At 62.1% G+C, this 19,974-nt stretch overlaps 1 protein-coding gene across 7 annotated transcripts in view; it reads left to right on the top strand.

Annotated features, from left to right (window-relative positions):
• BAIAP2 (BAR/IMD domain containing adaptor protein 2) overlaps positions 1-19,928 on the top strand; it is a 94,777-nt gene extending 74,849 nt beyond the window's left edge. For 2 of the 7 annotated variants that reach the window (XM_075904076.1, XM_075904082.1), the window contains 8 exons: positions 741-968; positions 2,156-2,357; positions 2,891-3,092; positions 3,537-3,605; positions 6,031-6,196; positions 7,488-7,583; positions 9,261-9,295; positions 17,228-19,928. In XM_075904076.1, the coding sequence (XP_075760191.1) occupies positions 741-968; positions 2,156-2,357; positions 2,891-3,092; positions 3,537-3,605; positions 6,031-6,196; positions 7,488-7,583; positions 9,261-9,295; positions 17,228-17,297 (1,068 nt within the window). In that variant the 3' untranslated portion in view covers positions 17,298-19,928. Of the gene's footprint in view, positions 1-740; positions 969-2,155; positions 2,358-2,890; positions 3,093-3,536; positions 3,606-6,030; positions 6,197-7,487; positions 7,584-9,260; positions 9,296-10,390; positions 11,860-12,885; positions 12,930-17,227 lie in introns of those variants that run through there. The other 5 variants (XM_075904078.1, XM_075904081.1, XM_075904077.1 and 2 more) reach the window with 5 other exon arrangements.
• The last annotated feature ends 46 nt before the right edge of the window (positions 19,929-19,974 follow it).

Raw genomic sequence — 19,974 nt, 5'->3', positions numbered from 1 at the left:
TCTCTGGTCCGCAAACAGCCACGTGATTTGAGCGAGCTGGGCGATAGGGAGAAGGGGTGGTTCCCGGAGCTCGCCTTGACTGAGCCTTGGATAGGAATTACTTCTTGGTATCCAGGAGAGGTCAAATACACGAAATCGCCCAGCTCTTCCCTTGCTGGTTTTGGCACGTCCATTCTTGGAGCAGCCACGCCTGCAGAGCGTTCCCAAGCAAGCGCGAGAAACGCAATCCCCTTCCATTTTTCATGAGCCCGTACTGGCTCATCGGCCATTTTTAGGGTGGCCAGGTGTCCAGTTTTGAACCAGACAGTCCAGTATTTGAGCTTTCTGTTTGGGAAACAAACGGAGACAATAGAACCGTCCGGTATTGTCTAAATAAGCTGGAATGTCGATTGTGATGTCATGTTAAGTGTGTCCGGTATTTTTATTGAAACCATCTGGCAACTCTAGCCGTTTTACGTCAACAGCTGCTTGTCAGCTGGTGCACTCAGCCCTGTTGGTTACACCTGCCGGGTGCGCCGTCTCTCTGCTCTACTGAGATGGGCCAAGAGGAGAGCCGGCCGGGTGGTGCTTTGTATCTCACGCCGGCTACAGATGCACATAATCCTGGTCCGTTTTCTGTGCCAGCGGGAATCCCGCATGAGGCACATGCGTCCCGGGTAGTTCTCTGCCCCCCAGCTTGAGAGGTGAGTGGATTTGTCGGTGGGTCTCTGGGGGTCTCACTTCTCCCTTTGTGCTTCTAGGGGAAAGAGATCCTGACGCAGAAACTCCCGATTTGGCAACAGTCTTGCGCCGACCCCAACAAATTCCCAGACCGGGCCGTCCAGCTGATGCAGCAGATGGTCGCCAGCAGCAATGGCACGATCATCCCCAGCTCCCTGTCGACGTCCAAATCGAACCTCATCATCTCCGACCCCATCCCGGGGGCCAAACCGCTCCCTGTCCCGCCGGAGCTAGCGCCCTTCGTGGGGGTAAGTATGCAAGGCGGCGAGGGGCACGGCCCCCGCTGGGAATGAAAATCCCAGAACGCTAGAACCGGAAGGGACCTCGGGGAGGTCGAGTCCAGGCCCCTGCCCTCCTGGCATCTAGGTCATCCCTGACAGACGTCCGTCCAACCTGCTCTTAAGTGTTCCCAGTGCTGGAGACTCCACAGCCCTGGATCCCTTGCGTTACATTGCTGAGCAATTGGCACTGGGTGGGTACATCTGGTACTTGCAGCCAGAGCAATCCTCCAGGTGGGCTGAGAAAGGGACTGTCTGAACCATGTCATGACAGCCCCCCGATCCACTTCCAGCCCCACCCCTTCCCTGCCCTGGGGGAGGGAGGAGGGCACGCCAGCCTCTCCAGCAGCAGGAGGGCAGGCATGGGGGGGCAGTAACCGCAGGCGTTCTGGGGGTGGAGCGTGGGCGTGGCCAGACTTGGCGGTCTCCCCGGCCTTGCACACCCGCCACCCGTGGTCCGAGCGCTAGCATCTCCCTGCGCATCCTGCGAGGAGGGGGATCTGTAGCGCCACGGGCCAGGCATGCACGGATCGCGGCAGGAATGGGAGGGGGGCTGATCGCTCACACGATGGCTTTTCCCGAAGCACTAAGGCAGGGCTGCTCCCTGGGGCTACAGTGATACTCACAGCACGTGCCGAGGGCCTCAACTGAAGTGTGGTTGCATATACGTGCAAATCTATATGCAAATATATGCAGATAGCTTCTTTCACACTGACAGCCAGGAGTACAAAGGTGAAGGCGAGACGACACAGCACCCGGGCCCCGTTTAAGTCAGTTCTGCTGATACTGATAAAATGCAACATTGACCCACTTCCACCCATAAGGCAGCACTTTGAGCAACGACAGGCCAGGAATTGAACTAACACACATCTCACCAGACCAGTCTATTGACTGCTTTTTTGTTTCGGCTCCCACCCGCGTGTGGGGCCCCGCGTAAACCCAGACTGCGCCGTGGGCCGCGAGCATGCAGCCCGTTGGCCTTGTGTTGAGTAGCCCCTGCACTAAGGTCCGGCCCTGACTGGAGGCAGGGCGCTAGACGTGCCACGCCGGGGCCCGATTCTGTGTTCTCCTCCAGCGTGAGCCCTTACGGAAACAGGCCGCCTGCGTAAGGCCCCGTGCCTCTCGCTGACCTCTCCCGGTGCCCTTCCTTTCCTCAGCGCATGTCGGCCCAAGAGACCATTCCCGTAATGAACGGGGTCTCGGGCCCGGAGAGCGAGGACTACAGCCGCTGGTCCGAGATGAAGAGCGCCCAGCCGAAATCCCTCTCCCCTCCCCAGCATCAGAAGCAGCTGAGCGACTCGTACTCCAACACGCTCCCTGTGCGCAAGAGCGTGACGCCGAAAAACAGCTACGCCACCAGTAAGGAGAGCCGCGGCCGGGCGGGCTCCGGGTCGGGGGCTGAGGGGGGACGGAGGCTGCCTGTTAGTGACTGTGAAGTGTCCCCCGGTGACGAGTTGCCTGGTTCACTTCCCTCGTGATGATGCAGTCGTCCCTGGCCCTGACAGCCATGTGGGGCGGGGTTGCCGTTTCACCCATCTCTGAGCACAGTGTTAGGAAGGGGGGGGGCAGTTTGGGGCTGCAGTTCCTCTTGGAAGGAAAAAATTTACTAGCCTGGGCCCCCCTGGAGTTTGGTGTGGGAGGAGAACGTGGGGAGGGACGTTTTTATTTTTTTTGCTTCTCACTTGTGTGCGGCCCCCGCTGATGGGTCTGTGGGTCAGCGGCCCCTGATCCGAGAGGTTCCCGCCCTTGCTCAACTGGCTAAAAGGGGGGTCGCTTCCTTTCGCTGCCATGTCGGCTGAGCCGGGGTCGATGGATGACTCTGCCTCGGTGGCAAGCTAAGGTTTGGTCAGCCACGTGCCTGAGACCTCGGGGCTGGCTTCCTGTCTCCGCAGCTGAAAACAAGACCTTGCCGCGCTCCAGCTCCATGGCGGCCGGGCTCGAGCGGAACGGCCGGATGCGCGTGCGGGCCATTTTCTCCCACGCCGCGGGGGATAACAGCACCCTCCTGAGTTTCAAGGAAGGAGATCTCATCACGCTCCTGGTGCCGGAGGCCCGAGACGGATGGCACTACGGGGAGAGTGAGAAAACAAAACTGTGAGTGTCTGGGAAGTCCCGAGAACTGCAGGGGGGCCCCAGCACCTCACTCCGGAGTGGCCGGCGCCCCGAAATTCCTTTGCCACCAGCCAGTATTTCCATTTTGGTCCCACATGCCAAACCTGAAATCTTGTATTTTAAAAGAAAAAAATCCATTCTGTGGCCTGCAAAAGTCCCCTCGCCTTGGCGTTGCAGGTGGCTGGGGGAGGGAGAATCCAAGGGGGGCTGGTTTAGGCCAGGAAGGGACCTTTCGGAATAGTATCGGTAAGCGCCCGAGTGTTTCCCACACTTGATTGATTGGTCCGTGGCACACACCTGCAAAGCCGTCAGAGCTGGTCCCTGCTGGCACAGCCCAGTGCGGCTTGTAGCCGGCGAGTCCCCTTCATAGACACGTCTCCACGGGAACGGCTCGGTTTGACTCTGACTTGTGGCTCTGCCCTGCAGACGAGGCTGGTTCCCTTTCTCCTACACGCGGGTTCTCGACAGCGATGGAAGCGACCGGGTACACGTGAGGTAAAAACGCTCTGTCCGTCGCGGGGGTTGGGGGATGTTCATGTGGGTCTGGGGATCCTCTCCCAGTGCTGACCGGCTTGCGCGTGGGTCCCGGGGCCGGCACGTACTGTGCTTTCCCCAGCTACGCTGCTGCAGTCTTGCCAGCTTGGTTGTGGAAACAATGTGATGATTCCCCCCTGCCCCCAGAGGTCACGTCTGTAAAGATTGAACCTTTCTAGTCCGGCACGTCCGGTCCATCAACATCCGTGGTCCGGCGTGACTTGAGTGAGCCGGATGTTCGCTTCTAGTGGGCGTGGCCAAGTTTCCCGCGGTCCCATAAAGTTTGTTTGCAGCCACCAGGCCTGGCTCTCAGCGTTCGGTGCTGTTCTTCAGCTCTAATTGACCCCAAGTGTCTCCTCCGAGCCCAGCCAGCAGTGGAAGTGTCGGTCACGCTGCTAGACAATACCGACCTCCCGAGGTCTGGCAAATTCTCTGCTTCGGGGCCAGTCAGGTCCCGAGGGCGCCGGTTCCACCTGTCGTTGAGTAACCCAGAGCAATGCGAAGGGAAGGGCTCCTCACCAGGCGTGTTGCATCAGCCATGGCTGCTCCTGCATCCTGTATGACCACGGAGAAGGCTCTAGATGCCCTAGGAGATGGGGGAGAGTGGGGTAGGGCGCTTTCTCCCTCAGGGGCATTCGGAGGCTTTCAGGTGGGCAGCATCACCAGGACTGTCCGATGGGAGAGAGTCTCCGTACTTGGGCTGACGCGGGGACCTGCCCCTTATCTTCAGCTAGCCCATGGCGCTGTAAACGCACCGCTTCTCCCCCCCCCCCCCCAGCCTCGGGAGAACCCACAGGGCACTCACCCGTCTGCGGTAGCGACAGGCCGCGAGATGCTGCAAGGAGCTGGGGAGTGACCGGAGAAAAGAGGCTCGTGAGCTGGGCTCGGTTCCAGCGGTTCAGCTGTCTGGGGCCGGAGGCTTTGGATTAAAAATACCGTAAATGGCTCCCGGCTCCTGGCCCTGCCGCTGCCGCGTTGCCTGGCAGCCGCTCGAGGTTGCTGTGGCTATTTAAAGGGCTCGTGGCCTTGACCCCTGCCGGGGTAGCACCGTGCACAGGAGCCATTTAATAGGATCCTGCTGTCTGAGCCACCGCCTGGAAATTCGGCGGCCCGGGCAGCAGGCTAGGAATAGAAAGCAGCCAGCTGCCGTCCGCGGGCCGGATCCAAGTGTTCGGTGGGCCCGATCCAGCCCCCAGGCCGCATCTGGCCCAGCCCTGAGCTATGTGGAGAAATACAGAAGCCTTGAGTGACGTTTCCTGGCAGGGCTAACTCTGGATCCCGAGTCGGGTCGGTGCTGAGGGCTGCAGGAGAAGGGCCTCGGAGTGGGGGAGGTTGGGGTTTCCATGGTCCAGGAGAGCGAGGTGTACACCCCCGCGTGCGCCTGACTCCCCCGCGTGCGCCTGACTCCCCCGCGTGCGCCTGACTCTCGCCTACGGAAGTGGGTCTCATAAGACAGTGGCTTTCCATTTTAATGGTGACCCAATTGAAGAAAACGGATGCCTGAGACCCAGCAGAGGATAAGGGCGCCGGGGGGCAGGATGGGGCTGAGGGGGAGGGCGGGGCGGTCGAGCTGGGCATGAGGTGGTCCCAGTGTAGGGTTGGGGATCGGGGCCAGGGCTGGTGAGGCAGGCTGAGGTGGAGTGATGGATGAGAGGGCTAGGGGGCAGGAGATTCTGGCTTTGGAGGGGCTCAGAGCTGGGGCAGGGCACTGGGTCCTAGGGCCAGGGCCCGGGCTTTCCTCCCATGGCTTCTGGTCAGCAGAAATGCTGAGGCAGCTTCCTGCCTGTCTTGGCCCCTTGGCCCACTTGTGCCCCAGATGCGGAGGGCAACAGGGCCGCCTCTAGGCCGGAGCCACGTGAGCAGCTGCCCATGGCTCTCCCCGGCAGGCCCGGACCCTCCCTAGCTCCCACTGGCTGGCTCCTGGCCAAAGGGAGTGGGGGGCGGTGTGCCGTGGGGGCGTCCCGTGCCCCTGCTGCCTAGGAGCCGGACGTCAGACCCGGGTCCGGCCCAGGGTGCTCGACAGGCACGTGCCCCGGCCTCAGCAGCCCCCGGGGTCCCTGCGTGCCGAGCTAGGCGGCCTGACGTTCTGCACCCACACGCTGCCAGCCACTGTCATGGGACGCAGCCTGGCCCGCCTCCCCCCTCGTGTCCTGGGACCCACCCGGCTCCCCCAGCCCGCCAGTCTCCAGTCGGCTCCTCCCCGCCGGCGAATGACGGAGAACTCGGGCCCCCCCGTGCCTCTTGCTTGCGCTGTGCTCCCGGCGGGTGGCTCCTGGCCGCTGCCGGGCTAAGCGCATCGCAAGGCCCGGTGCCCCCCGAGGAGCCCAGCGGTGAAGAGACGCGTGGGGGGGGGGTGGCGGTTGATCGCTTCTTCTCCCGTTGGCAGCTTGCAGCCGGGGAAAAGCAGCAGCACGGGGAACCTGCTGGATAAGGACGACATCAGCATCCCTCCGCCGGACTACGGCGTGTCCTCCTCGCGGGCCTTCCCCGCCCAGCCCGGCAGCGCCTTCAAACAGAGACCCTACAGCGTGGCCGTGCCTGCCTTCTCCCAGGTGAGGCCCTGGAAGCCAGCGGGCGCTCGTGCACGTCCCTCTGTCGTGGCGGGCAGCTGAGGACGGGCTCGCCCCCGGGGGGAGCGGGCTGGAGAGCAGAAAACCGATCCGCCCTTGAGTGCCGAGGGAAGTGGGTTTCTCGTTGACTGGGGAGGGAGGGGTGGAGCGGGGGGGGGGGGGGGGGTTCCCCTTGGGGAGCCGGGAGTTGTGCGTGGAAACCCGCCTGCACCAGAGGCCACCTTGGGAGACGTTTGCAAAAGCGCCCGTGTCCCCGTTTTCATCGCCGACGGGGGAGCCTTTACCAGGCGTTGCAAGGAACTTAGGAGCCGACCCTCCATTGACGTAACGGGAGTTAAGCCCCTAAATACCGTTTCTCATCTGGCCCCGCCTCCATTTCCAAAACGGGGCTTAAACTCCTAACTCACGTGGGCCCGCTTGCAGATTTGATCCTTACTGCTTTTTCTGGTCGGTACTAGCCACGGCGAGTGGCGGCATTTGGGGACCCCTCACAGCCGGAGCGGAGGGAGGGAGGGTGAAAAAAATCCCTAACAAGCCCCCGAAAGCCCCAACATCTCCTCCGATCTACGCTCATCTCGGGCGGCCTCCGGCTGGGGGATCCCATTTCACGGCGCGAATTGGACACTGATGTCCCAGCTCAGTGCTGCGGTCGCTGTGGGCTGCTGGATGAGTCCAGAACAGCCCTCCAGTGGTCCCGGATAGGGCCGAGCGTCTGTCCCCGCCCGTCGGCTCGCTCCCTTTGCCCACTCCCGTGCAGAGCCGGCCCGGCCAGAGAATGATTCGGGGCAGTTGCCCCAGGCCCAGCGCTTCAAACGTCCTAGGGACAGTGGGGCCCCGGGGAATTAAGGGGGCAGCGGCAGGGAACGCCCCCTCCCACTCACTGGCCTGGCAGCCTTCCAGCCCCACGGCGCTCTGCTTCCCGCCGCACGGGGCCCAGCGGCTGGGAGAGGGTGGTCAGGATGGGGCCTGCAGCAGGGGGGTCGCCCTGTGCCTAGAGGTGGGGGGCCCACACCCCCCAAGGCTGGTCCGGCTCAGACGTGCCAGCTGCGGGCGGGCGGCTGTTCGGGGAGCGCAGCGTTTACACCCGGCCTGCTCCCTGTAGCGCGGGCGGAGGCGCGTCGCCGGGGCTGGCGTCCGGCCGCGTGCGGGAGGGACCCCGGGAAGAGCCCTGGGGAGGAGGCCTGCGTCTCTAGAATCGCCCCGGAAATGTCGTTGCTGTTGGCCTGTTGCCACGAGGGTCGCGCTCCAACCGGCCTGTGTTCGTTGTTTGTAGGACTACCTCATGCCCTATGGGCGTGCAGTCACAGAGTACGCCCGTGGCCTGTGCCATCTGCCATCTGCTCACTACAAGCCTTACGCTAGGCCCGCCGTAAGTCCGCCCGAGCGCAATGTTCCCGTTGGGGTTTCCTGCCCGGGCTGTTTTTGCCAGGTTCTGTGCGTCTTCCCCAGGGCTCCCCGGCTGCTCTCCTCCCGGCCCCTCTCTCGGGGGACCCGGGCCCCCCTGGCGGGAGAGGGGGGCCGGAGGAGACGAGCCCGCTGGCCGAGGTGGGGGAGACGCACAGAATGGCACAAAATGGCGGCGCAACCCCCCAGTCGGCAACACTTGCTGCTCCCACCAGGAACGAGTCCCTCGCGGGGCAGCGCCGCCTCTCGGCTCTCCCGTAGCCAGGGGGGCTGCTTGGGAGGTGGAGAAGGCGCCGGCGCCTCCAGCCCAGCTCTTCCATTCGCAAGGGGCCACTGAGCTGGGGTCTGAAGAACTCGGGGGACGAGCAGGTCGGGGTGCCTGAGGCCCGGGGGCTGGATGTGGCCTCCGGCTCGCCTGGCTCCAGCCCCAAGGCTCAGGGCTCCCCTCCCCCAGCCCCACCCCCCCCTTCCCCCCGCTCCCTTCCCCTGCAGGGCTGGAGCGCGCAAAATCTACTAGCCTGCCCCCCCCCCGGCCCTGGTGTGTGAGGGGAATGGGGGGAGGGTCTTTCTCCTCGCTCAGGGTCTCGTCAGTGAGGGGGATTTTGTTTTGTGGCTGCTTCTCACTCCTGTGCGGCCCCCGAGTGATTTTTGTGGGTCCACGGCCCCCCCACCCCCAAAACGCTCCCCACCCCTGAGTGAGTCGATCTTTGAGGCCCCTGGACGGCGCGGAAGGGGGCAGAGTCGGTTTGTGAGGCGGGAAGCTCGCAGAGGCATTGGGGGGGCACTGGTGGGGCCAGCGGGGCCCCCAAAGAGACTCCAGCATTCAGTAGAGCAGAGGCCGGCTCCAGCCGGGGCTGCAAGTGCCAGGGCGGGGCCGGCTCCCCGGGGCCGAAATCTGCTCCCGGCGCCGTTCCCCCAGGAGCCTGCAAAAGGCTGCAGCTGAGGCAGAGTCGGGGGGCGGGGAACAGCCCCGTGTCTTGCCAGCTGCGCTGAAGAAGGGACGGGGTCTCCAGTGAGCACAGGGATTTGTGTCCTGCTTCTGGGCTGGCCTGAGCCGGCGTCTCGGGTCCAGGGGAGCGGGTGCGGGACTCCCCGGCCTCGACCCCTAGCCCAGCAGTGCTCCCCACGGGAAGATCTGCTGCCGTTTCCTCTGCCTTCTCCCTCCCCGCAGAGCCTGGCCCTGGGGTGCCCGCTGTCTGCCCTCCCCCACCGCATAATGCAACCCCGGCCCCAGGAGCCGACAGCCCAAAGCCCTCCCGTTCCTGGGGGGGTGCGGTGCTGAGAGAAACACGCGTTGCAGAGCATTTCACCGGCGCGTGCCCCTTTGGAAGGGGACGGGCCGCTCCTGGAGAGCACCGGGAGCTCGGGAGCAAGGGGGAGTCGGCTGGCAGGCCCTAGCTTCCGTCTGCCTTTGCTGTCACCCGCCTCGTTGTTGTGTGAAGTCGCAGGCTCCGCCGAGACGAGCATCACTTGACATGCAGGCCGCCTTCGCCGCTATCTGCTTCCTGATGCTTCGGCCCGGAGCCAGAGAGCCACTGGGGCCCAGTGCGTTGGCTTCTGTTCTTGTGGCCTGCCGGTGCCACCTGAGGGCAGAGCCTGCCTCTCGGCCGTCTCACAGCTGATTTTTCTCTGTCTCCCTTAGGGTCTGGAGGACTACGGGCCGAGAGCTGGAAGCAGGTAAGCTTCTCCCGCCCCTCGCGTTCGGTAGCGACTCGGTAACGTTAACCCGCGCTGTGGTGTTCCCCGGAAGGCGCTGCGGGAGGGTGGCCGGGTAGAAGTGAAGGGCGTTCAGGGTGGGGTCAGCTGTTGGAGGCATCAGTGCATGTGAATTGGGCCTCGGCGTGTGGGGCACCCCCCGGTCTCCCAGGAGAGTCGAGACAGATCTCACGCGTGTTGGCCTGTTCCGAGCACAGCTGCCGCCTCGCCCAGGGTCCCTGCCCGGCTCAGAGGCCGGGCCGGCCGAGCAGCTCTCGCTTCTCAAAAGCAGGCTAATGTGATGGGAACAGCGCAGCCAACTTCTCCCACGTCACAGGTGCAGACGGGCACCTGAGCCTGGGACAAGCAGCCTCGCTGGGTACTCCGAGGGTGCCCTGGCTTGGCCCCGTCTCGAAGCTCGCTCTGCTCTCGCCGTGCCCCGAGGGGGGCTCGGTCCAAAGTACAACCGCAAGGGGAGGCCTGTCTCCAAAGCGCAGGCCCCTCGGCCTGCATTGGGAGCGGCCTCGTGCCCTGGTGCTGGAGGTGGGAGGAGCCGAAATGCGCTAAAATAAAAGTACAGAGAAGAAACCTGCTTTCACGTTGTGCGTGAAACAGCGGCCAGTGGCGGAGAGCGCTTGGGTGGGCGCCCAGGAGATGGTTAATCAGCTGGGCAGCCTTAGAGCGCGCCGGCAGCCTGTGTGTCTCCTGGTGGTGCGCGTCCATGCCCGCCTTGGTGCAGGGAATACAACGTATTCCGCACGTAGGTGGACACAATTGGAGGGCGCACTGGTCATGAGTAGGGTGTGAACCTGGCCCCTCCGGGTTGCATGGGGTTCCTCTAGCTGGGACAGCGCCAGCGAAGTCCAGCAGGGGGCGCCGCCAGGGTTGCTTGGAGAGCGCTCGAGAGACGGTTTGCTTAAGCCAACGCGCCCCGCATTCTCCCAGCTGCCGAAGGGCCGTGGTGGGGCAGCGTGCGGGGCAGGGGCTCCCCTGAGCTCCCGCCCAGGGCCCTGCGGGTGTTGTCCACCTCCTGCTCTCGGCAGTCTGGCAGTCTCCCTGTGCTTTTCTATCCCACAGTGGCAATGGCACTTTGGTCTCAACAGTGTGAGGACACCTGGGCTAGAAATGGCCAACTGCTGCTTTGAAGAGCTTTCTGCTTCTTTCCCTCTTTTCTTTTCCCCCTTTTCTACGTCTCCTCCGTTTGGATTTTTTTTTAAACTCTCGTGCCCATCCAAGGAAACCATGGTGCTGCTCCCTATCCCTCCCCGACGTTTTCGGTGCCCTTGTTTTTGTGAAGCCTTTCAGAGCAGAAACGGCCCCACGGCGCGGGCTGAGGTGTGGAGCAGCCTGGCTTGCCGTTGGCTGGGCGGATCCAGGTTTTTGTCCTTGGTGAATGTTCAAAGATGCACTATCCCTTTCCTGCGGCTTACCCCGAGCCACACTGTCCTGACAAAACGGAAGAACTCCTTTCCAAACCTGAACAGATATGCATGGCCTATGGTAGACGTACTGTTACTTGATCCTTTCGACTTTATTCCGATGCCAATTTCCTGTTTCTAAGGGGAAGGCAGGTGTAGATCCTAGAGAACTCTCTCTAGGTGCCATCCACTTTCATTCAACCAAACTTTACAAGGTTGCTTTATGAAAAGTGGATAGTGTAGAGGTTTAGACCTCGGAGAAAAGCAGTTGGCTCGTGGTGATGGCTGGACGGTTACTCTGCTCCAGCTAATTAAACCGTCAGGGCTGACTCGGTTAGCATTGCGGGAGGGTTCATTCGTTTTTTGGTTGTTTTTATATGCATATACATGTAGATATGTATATCTCTATATTTTGTAGCAGGGTCTTGTTACCTCACGTTCGTGCTCTGGGGGATAAATAATAGGGTTATGCAGCTTGCCAGAGCAATCCAAAGACACTCTTGCATTTTGCAATTGGACTTTTAAAAAAGCTGCCATTGGTTTTTGGGGGGCGGGCGGAAGAATTCTGGTGTTGAATTTCCTAAATCTTGTCAATCTTCTTTGTGTGTCTTTACCTTGAGAGACAGACAGCGTAGGATGCTTGGAATTAATGGCTACTGGTATTGCTGCTTCTTCCATCACTGAGTGGGGAGGTGGCCCACACCCAGGGTACAGACTTAACCCTTTCCGTCCCCGGCGAAAGCTGTAAATCTTCCTCTTTCTGATGTGATTTTAAAACCTCTTGACATGCCTGTTTACTAGGACATTGCTGGCAATACACACCCACACACACACATATACACACACACACACACACACACACACACACACACACACACCCATGCACAGAGAAGATTTTTGTTTGTTTTATATAATAGACGATGGACATATGTAATAAGAACTTCCTGCGTTGATGTCAAAATTTTGCTAAAGATTTTTAATCCAGGATATTCCGTGCTAAATGAATGAATGTAGAAAACTAGCAAAACTTGTATGAAGATTGTAAAGTGCTGAAAACCTTTTTTAAAAGCTGAAGAGAAATGTGCCCTGTACTGAGTTATTGTTTGAATAAAAGTTTTATTTATTGCATTGAGTTGGGCCTTGGTGGTTTTTTCAGCTTCCATGCCTATATCATTGACCAATCATCATTTTTTTTTCCATTTCCCGTGATATTGGAAGGCCAGAAAATGACCGACCTTTTTGTTCGTTTGGTCAATTTGCAGGTCTGGCCAGTAGCATTAAAGTCAATTGCTGAACGGAGCCAAATGCAATAATATTTAAATACATAGTTGTTGCACTAAGAGTAGTGCTCCATTACAGGACAAAGTCGACCTAAGATCTGCCTGCATCTCCGGCTACATGAATAGCATAGCTGGAGTCAATGTACCTTAGATTGAGTTGCTGTGGTGGGGAGGGTTGATGGGAGAAACTCTCCCATCAACATTCCTTGCACTACTTGTTCTGGTAGCATTCTGGAGTCGAGAGAGTGATTGATCGATTTAGCAGGTCTTTACTAGACCTGCTAAATCGATCCCTGGGGAATCGATTGCCACAGCACCAAACTCCTGGTAAGTGTAGACCTGCCTTAAGCCAGTGTCTTGATTGGTCTTGAAAGGCTGGCTCTTGCAAGTGAATGACTTGCTGATCTCATGCAGGACAAACCTAGTATTAGTTGCTTTACAATATGGTTCATGGATAATACCACGAAACCCAATGACGGCCTTTCCAAACGGCCTTCGGGTGTCACTCAGGAGGTGTGAATGCAGTTAACTGACAGTAAATGAATGGGTCGTATTGTTTTTTTCCCCTCTGCAAGCGTAGATGAAGGGGAAAGTGTGCAAGAAGGTTGTGATGCGGACGAGTTTGTGTTGAAGTGCTGGATAAGTGATGATATTTAATAACAAATACAACTTTTCCTTTTCGTTTTTTCTTTTCATTTGCATTCTGTGTCTGAAGAAGCCTGTAGCCTAGCCGGCGACCTCTCCTGGGAGTGGCGTGAACCCCAGGGGAGCAGCCGGCTCCTAGCCTAGCCTCTCGCTCGTTAACCAAACACCCTTTTTTATCTCTCACTAAGGCTGCTGTGTCCTACAAACTGCCTTTTGTTTTCCCTTGCAGCCCCGATGTTGAAGTGGCCAGGTTTTGATGTCCCTGACTAGTTAGTAAGTTCACGGTTTTATGTGCCAACCCCTCACTTCCCGTGCTGTGTACTGACTGGGCAGCAGCTGGTGGCCCGGCACCGTGCTGGTGACCGGAGGGGGAGGGAGCGAAACAGGTCACTGGTCTGCAATGCCAGTCCGTTCAGAGCACCGCTGCGACTCAGTCGCTCGCTTGCATCTAAGTCCCCTGGTGGAAGTTTCTCTGCCTCCCCGGGGCTCCTAAAATGGATTCCTCTTCCTACACTGCCACCCTGTATAAGCCTCCGTGCGCCAGCCTCTCTCACCACCTCTGCCTCTGCACGGCTCGCTGCATACTGCCTGCCCGCTTCTCCCCCTGCGCTGCTGGAGCCGAGCTACGTGGGGCACTCTGGTTTCCTGCTTCCACAGCTGGGCCATGGGTGTCTTCCTGCTTTTTAGAATTCCCCCCTTTCTATGGGACTCCTCCCCCTTGGCTCTGGGGCTGAGGTGAGCCCTGGTGGCGGTGGCTGTCACCGAGTCGCGTGGATGTGGCGCTGAATCACACGCGCCGCCGGCGCTTGGCGCGTCGCTGCCGGCGCCTGGCGCGTCGCTGCCAGCTCATGTGGCCCGTTCCGGTGTTTGAATACAGCCGCGCGCTCGGTGTGTCTGGGGTGATCCTAGTGCTAATGCCCATTGCCTTCCACAGCCCCGAGCCGCCGATCGACACTACCTGGGGGGCAGGCACTGCGTCTCTGGTAGCCTCCGCAGGCGGATGGGTGGCCTTTGTTCAGCATTAGCCAGGCTGAATCCATGGGCCCTGGAGGCTGGCAGCAAACCGCATCGGCCAAGAGGGGGGAAGATTTCCTTGCACAGCGTCTGTTGGCTTAAGCCCCCTCCAGGTCTCCCCTGATTCCCTTTTACACTGCCCTTCCCCCCCACACCTCCATCCTGATGCTGTTTTGAGTCTGTCGTGGGGAGGGGGTACGGCAGGCTCTGATCCAGGGCCCTGCTTGGCCAGCATGATCCCGGGTGCGTTATGGGGTGACCTTTTCATTCACTCGACATCCCTTCCCCAGGCATCCTCGGGGGGGAAAGGCAACCTGAGGGTCTGCAGAAACGAGGTGGGAAACGAATTGCTTTGGCGTCAAACCAAGGCGCTTGGCTTCTTGCTGGCAACCCAGCCAGGAGTTCAAGGAGAGAGCCGGTGCCGCCCCTGAGGCGTGGGGACAGTGCGGGGGCCCTTCCCCTAGCACCGCTGGAAGGCTGAGCCTCTCTTCCTGCCGCCGTGCCGGGGGCAGACGCTCTGGGTTTTACAAAGGCTTCGTGCTGGTAGGTTTTCTACCCTGCTCGTGGGCCCGGCAGCGGGAGAGCCTTGGCCTAGTGTCTGCTTGGTGGATCTGGGCCCGCCACAGGGCGGAGAGGGCCAGAGCCTTGCTCCTGATGTGCTCCCCCTCCCCCCAGCTATTTCTCATTCTTCATCAAGCTCCTCGCTCGCTGACTTTCCTTCCCCACAGGCGCACACCCACCTGCTCCTCACTCCATACAATCCCTTGGGGATGCTTCCCCGTAGCTCCCGTTTTGTAGACCTGCTATGGCAGGACCTGGGGCTGCAGAGGGCATGGCGGGGGCGGGGTACAGAGCAACTCTGGATCAGGGATTTAGACAAGGGGGGAGGAGCAGAGCAGCAGCACCCCAGCAAGGCTCCAGTTCTCGCTGTTCAGCCAGGCTGGGAGGGTGACAGGGCAAGACCCTGCTGGGGACCCACCGAGGCGCCTTGTCCGGCTGGGCATGGAAGCAGGGTCCTCGGAGCTGAGGGGGTTGCAGCTCAGGGGAGCAAGTCAGCATGCTGGTACTCCAAAGGCAGGCACCTGGGCGGTCCTTCCCACCCCCCTGGGCTCTAGGTGGAGCGGGCTCTGCGCCCCCCTGCTCCTGGGTGTCTCGCCAGGTCTCCCTGCAGCTGAAAAGCAAAGGATGCCTTGAAGTAGCTACGGAGCCTAGACTTGTAGAACTGGGCTGTAACGCGCGGGACAAGAATAGGATCCCAGGTGAGCGTTTTGTAGACCTGCCTACCCTGTGGCAGGGGGAACCCAGATCAGTAAGGCTACATCCCCAGGCCTGTGGCCGTGGGCTCGCACGACAGCCCTAAAACTAGCTGAGGGGATGGTCCAGCGCCGGCTCGGTAAGGGGCGGAGGAGCCGCTGGGTGGAAGGGATGGGGGGAGCTAGCTGGGGCAAGGGAGAAGAGCGCTGGTCTGGAACAGGCAGCAGGACAGAGCTGGCTGGGGGCTGCCCTGGCATTTACGGCACAAAATGCATCTGAAACCTGGCAGCACTTTGCACGTACCCCAGGAGCGCGGCTCCCAGGCGCGGGGGGAGCGCGAGTGCGGTGCAGCAGCTTTTTTCAGTCCTCCCCTCCCCCCAAACTGCGTCTCCCCCATCCCCAGGCACGTTTTAGGGCCGTTGCCACGGTCTCCAGCCAGCGCTGAACCAGTAGCCTGCCCACTAGCTGGCGAGCGTATTGGCCACCTCGGCTTTAGCAGGAGTCGTGTCCTGGCCTTTCATCCCCTCCTCCCCCCTCCAGCCCCCACAGGGGTCGGACACAAAGGGGCGTAAGAGGGCAGGGCCCGAGCCTGGCCTCTTGGGGGTGAGGCTAATGAATTCGCCGGCGGGGGCTGCTTTGAGGGGCTGGGGCATGGCCACCGGGTCACTGAAATCAGCCACTCCTGGCCCCGGGGGCAGCAGGTGCAGCTGCTCTTTCTGCTCCACAGGGGGCGCTCAGCGAGGGCCATTCCCAACCCAGCCTCTGAGCGGGGCAGGAGAATGTTTGCTGTGGCCGCCTGTCTGTCTGTCTGTCTGTCTGGGGGGGGGGTAGAAATCTCCCCCCCCCCCCCCCCCCCCGTGGTCTATAAATACTGACGGGCTCCGAGGCAGCAGCCCAGAGCCCCGGTGTGGCAGGGCGGGTCCCCAGCAGCTTTGTCCTTCAAGGGCTTTGTGTGCTGCTGTCTCGGAGCCGACCTGTATCTTGCTTTATTGAGCTCCCGGGCCAGGCTGAGGACCCGGCTCGGGGAAACGTGGCCCAGGCTGAGATCTGCCTCCCTGGTGCTCTGACCCCCCGGCTCGCCGCATGGACCCCTCCGCCCGCCCAGCTCTCTTGACCTGTTTGGGGGGCGGTTGGGCCATGGGTGGGGGACACTCCAGAGGCCCAGCTTCTGCAACTCCAGCAGCGGGAGGCCGGCTGAGGGGCAGACGCCTGCTTGCTTGGTTCTCAGGCCGTTGCAGGGCCCCCACGCCTGCCGGGGGCCAATCAAACCAGTGTCCAGAGTCGGCATCGGCCAGCCGGGGCTGCGCAGAAGCTGGGATGCGCGGCACGTCTCTCGCCAGTGCGCTGAGCTGCGTTTCACCGGCCGGCTGGGCTGTAACGGGTGGGCCGGTGCTTTGACGTTTGGTCCGACGAAATTCCAAGTGTCTCCTCCGCTCCCTCGCAAGCCGCAGCAGCCGCCGTGACCCGCCCCCTCCCCGAGAAAGCGGTGCCGAGAAAAAGCAATGGGCTTCCTCCGGCGGCCTTGCCCTGCCTCCCGTCAGGCGGCCAAGGCAGAGCCAGGGGTGCTATTTGGTTTCAAACCACTTCTCCCGGGCCCTGGGCGAAGCCCCCTCACTGGAAAGTTTAAAAATAGCAGCCGAGGGACCGACCTCAAATTCTCTCCCAAATTCTCCCCCAGTGCTGGAAACCGCCGTTGCCCGCTCCCGGAGTCGGCTCAGCAGCGGGAGCCGGACGAGCCGGTTCACCCATTTAAGCAGCGCAGCTCTGGGGGTGCGGGCGGTCCGGCGGCACGAACCGGCTCCAGGGGACAGTCTCCGGCTGTGTCTAGACTGGCCAGTTTTTCCGGAAAATCAGCTGCTTTTCCAGAAAAACTTGCCAGCTGTCTACACTGGCCGCTTGAACTTCTGCAAAAGCACTGACTTCCTACGGTCTGAAATCAGTGCTTCTTGCGGGAATACGATGCTGCTCCCGTTCGGGCCAAAGGGCCAGTGTAGACAGCTCAGATTTGTTTTCCGCAAAAAAGCCCCGATGGCTAAAATGGCGATTGGGGCTTTTGCGTCTAGATTGGCACGGACGCATTTCTGCAAAAAGTGCTTTTGAGGAAAAGCGTCCTGCCAATCTAGACGCGCTTTTCCAAAAATGCTTTTAGTGGAAAACTTTTCCGTTAAAAGTATTTCCGGAAAATCCTGCCCCTGTAGACGCAGCCTCCCTGGCTTGTCTCCTGCGGGGCTCTTGGCCCGTCGTCCGAGCTGGGCTGCTCCCTGTCCCTCCTCCCTGACCGGCGCCTTCCTTTCTCTCTGCAGAAACCCCTTTGCCAACATCCAGCTGAAACCCACGGTGACCAACGACCGCTCCGCTCCTCTCATCAGCTGATCCCCGGGCTCGCTGGAGCCAGCCCGCGCCTGCCGCCTGCCCTGCTGCATCCGACCTGCTGTCGCCGCTTGTTCGCAGGCCTCTAGCGCCAGAACTGTATTGCGGCGGCTTAGTGCCGCTGCGGCTGCTTCCAGGCCCGGGGCTCGTGCCGGCAGGGTGAGCGCCTCTCCGCCAGCGCTGCCCCCACGGGGCCGGGGTGGACTCGAGGCCCGGGTGCGCTTTGACCAGGGCACGTTGGAACTAGAGCAGCTGTGGCCTCGGGTGCCCCAGCCTGAGGCTCCCCCCCTCGGTACCGCACGGGCCCAAAGCGCCAATGCTCAGCCGCAGCGGGGGACGGGGCTGCCCGCACCCCAGCCCGCTTGCTTGAGGCATGTGAGGGCAGCAGCGCTACGGTGGCCGCTGGGGGCTGGGGTGAGCACCCTACAGCGAGCAGGGTGGGGCAGAGCGTCGCCCCTCCTGGCCGGAGTCCCAGTCACTGGGCTGTAGAGGGGGTGAAGGCCCAGTTGAGGAAAGCAGCTGAAGCCCCACCCCTTCTGTCCAAAGCCACGCCCCTCCTTTGAGGCCACACCCTTTCCCTGAGGCCACACCCCTTGAGGACCGCCCCTCCCAAGCCCCGCCCAGCACCAGCTGAGTCTCCCTTTGCCCCTGGGAGTGGGGCTTAGAGGCTACTGGAGCAACTTGCAGGAACCGCTCCCCAGCTGCTGGGGCGCTGAGGGGGCCGCGCGTTGACCCCTTCCTGTCCTTGGGCCTGCAGCTATTTCGGGCAGAGCCCTGCAAAGCGCCTCTCCTCCCTCAACCTGCTGCTGGCCCCTACGCGTGGGGCAGCCCGGCCGCTGGTGTCACCCAGCACGCGAGGGCCAGACGCTCTCACCGCGGGCTGCTGCCCTCTGAGATTGTCACGCCCAGCTGCCGTGGGGCAGCGTCTGGGTTTCAGCTAGCCCTGGGCACTGTCAGTCAAGCTAGAAAAACGCTTTTCGATGTAGCCCCTGCTTTCTAAGAGCAGCCTGGGCGGCGTACCCAGTCGTATCCCCCCAGCACCCCGTCCGTGGGGCTTGTGCAAGCGTGGGGCAGAGGAAATGGAGGTACGGGGGGGGGGTCTATTGTTCCCCAATAAAAATCTCCTCCCCAAATGGCACTTGCCTGAGACTTGCAGGAGGATCCCGCTTTCTGGGCCGAGGGCTCTGGGCTCCAGTTCTGCTGTAAGATGCTGGGCCGGGGGGGGCAGTGAAAAAGGGAACCAGGCCCCCCCTCCCCCTTTTGGCAGCTCCCCTGGGCCGCTGTGAGCGCCTGCCGCCAATTTAGAAGTGGAGCCCCCCCCCAGCTCCCCCATGGACTAACCCTGCGGGCCAGGATCCGGCTTGCCCACCTGGGCGCTGGGATGAAACCACTGCCGGTGGGCCGGCCTCCTCCCCTGCACGCGGCCGCTTGGCCCCGGGTCCTGGCCAGGCTCCTGAGCGGCGCGGGCGTTGGCAGCTGGAGCTCGGCGCGCTAGGGCCAGGACACAGGGCCCAGCCGCAGTCTGACAGCAAAGCAAGCAGCTGGCCTCCCGTGCTGCAGCCCTCCACTGGCCCAGGGCAGCAGGCAGGGTGACCGGAGGAGGCACCTCTTGAAGGCGGAGGGAGCCCCGGAGCTGCCCCCCTCGTGGACGGTGCAGCCCTGGTGAGAGGGCCCCGCGCAGCCTGGCCCCATGGGGTTAAATCTGCCCCACCGGGCTGTGTAACTCGGGGAGGCCCGGTCGCGGAGCAGAGCCGGGGGGCTCCACGCCGCCCTGAGGCGCTGACGGTCGGGCAGAGGGGGGCACCCGCCTGCCCTCACAGCCGCGGGCGAGGGGGCAGGGCAGCCCCACCCGGCCCCCCTGAACCAGGCCCCGCGCCCCCTCACCATGGAAACGACAGTCGCCTGTTCCCCGTCACTATTGCCCCGGGCGGGGGGTTTCCCTCGCCCCGAGCGCTGCCAGCGGCAGGCGCGTAGCCAGCCGGACCCCGGCGTGGGCAGAGATGGGCCCTGCCCCGTCAGCTTTGGCCCCTGCTGCCACCCTCTGGGGCCAGCCAAAGAGACGCCTGCCCTGGTGTGCCTGAGCCCACCCCACCCCCTGCCTTAGTCGGGCCCTGAGTGCCCTCAGGCCTGGCCCCCCATTTCCTACTCCCCGCGGTCAGGGGCCCGAAGGCAGGCCAAGCCGCTGGGCGAGGGTCCAGGGGAAGGGGGCTGGGACGGGGCTGTCTCGCCCATGCCCGGTCCCGCCGTGCCTTTGGGGGGGGGTAGCGGGCGGCTCCGGGCCGACTGCCGTCCCCGGCGCTGCTGTCCCGCGTGCGCGTGTAAAGCCAGAGACGAGCGATGGGCCCAGGTCAGCGGCAGGCTCACGAGGGAGCCGGTCCCTGTGCAGAGCCCCCGGGGCCCTGGCTGCCGGGCCTGGGAGAGGGACGCGCCCACCGCTCGCCCGGCCCCGCGCAGCCCAGCCGACGCTCCGCTCCCGGACAACCCCTTCCAGCCGGGCTGCCGGCGCCTGCTGAGCGACACGGTGCCGCCGCTCGGGCTGCTTTGCGCTTCCTGGCGGGCTCGCGCGCGCACCATGTACCCGGCCCGCGGCTGTGGGGCCAGTAATTTATGAGCAATAAACCCCCCAAGTCCTTGCTGCCGGAGTTTTCTTTGTGGCGCTTGCGCCGGGCTGAATCTGGCC

This window comes from Pelodiscus sinensis, chromosome 20 (genome assembly GCF_049634645.1).
Source record: "Pelodiscus sinensis isolate JC-2024 chromosome 20, ASM4963464v1, whole genome shotgun sequence".
Lineage (NCBI taxonomy): Eukaryota > Metazoa > Chordata > Testudines > Trionychidae > Pelodiscus > Pelodiscus sinensis.
Note: the sequence above shows the minus strand (reverse complement) of the source record. Positions and strands in the feature narration are given on the sequence as shown.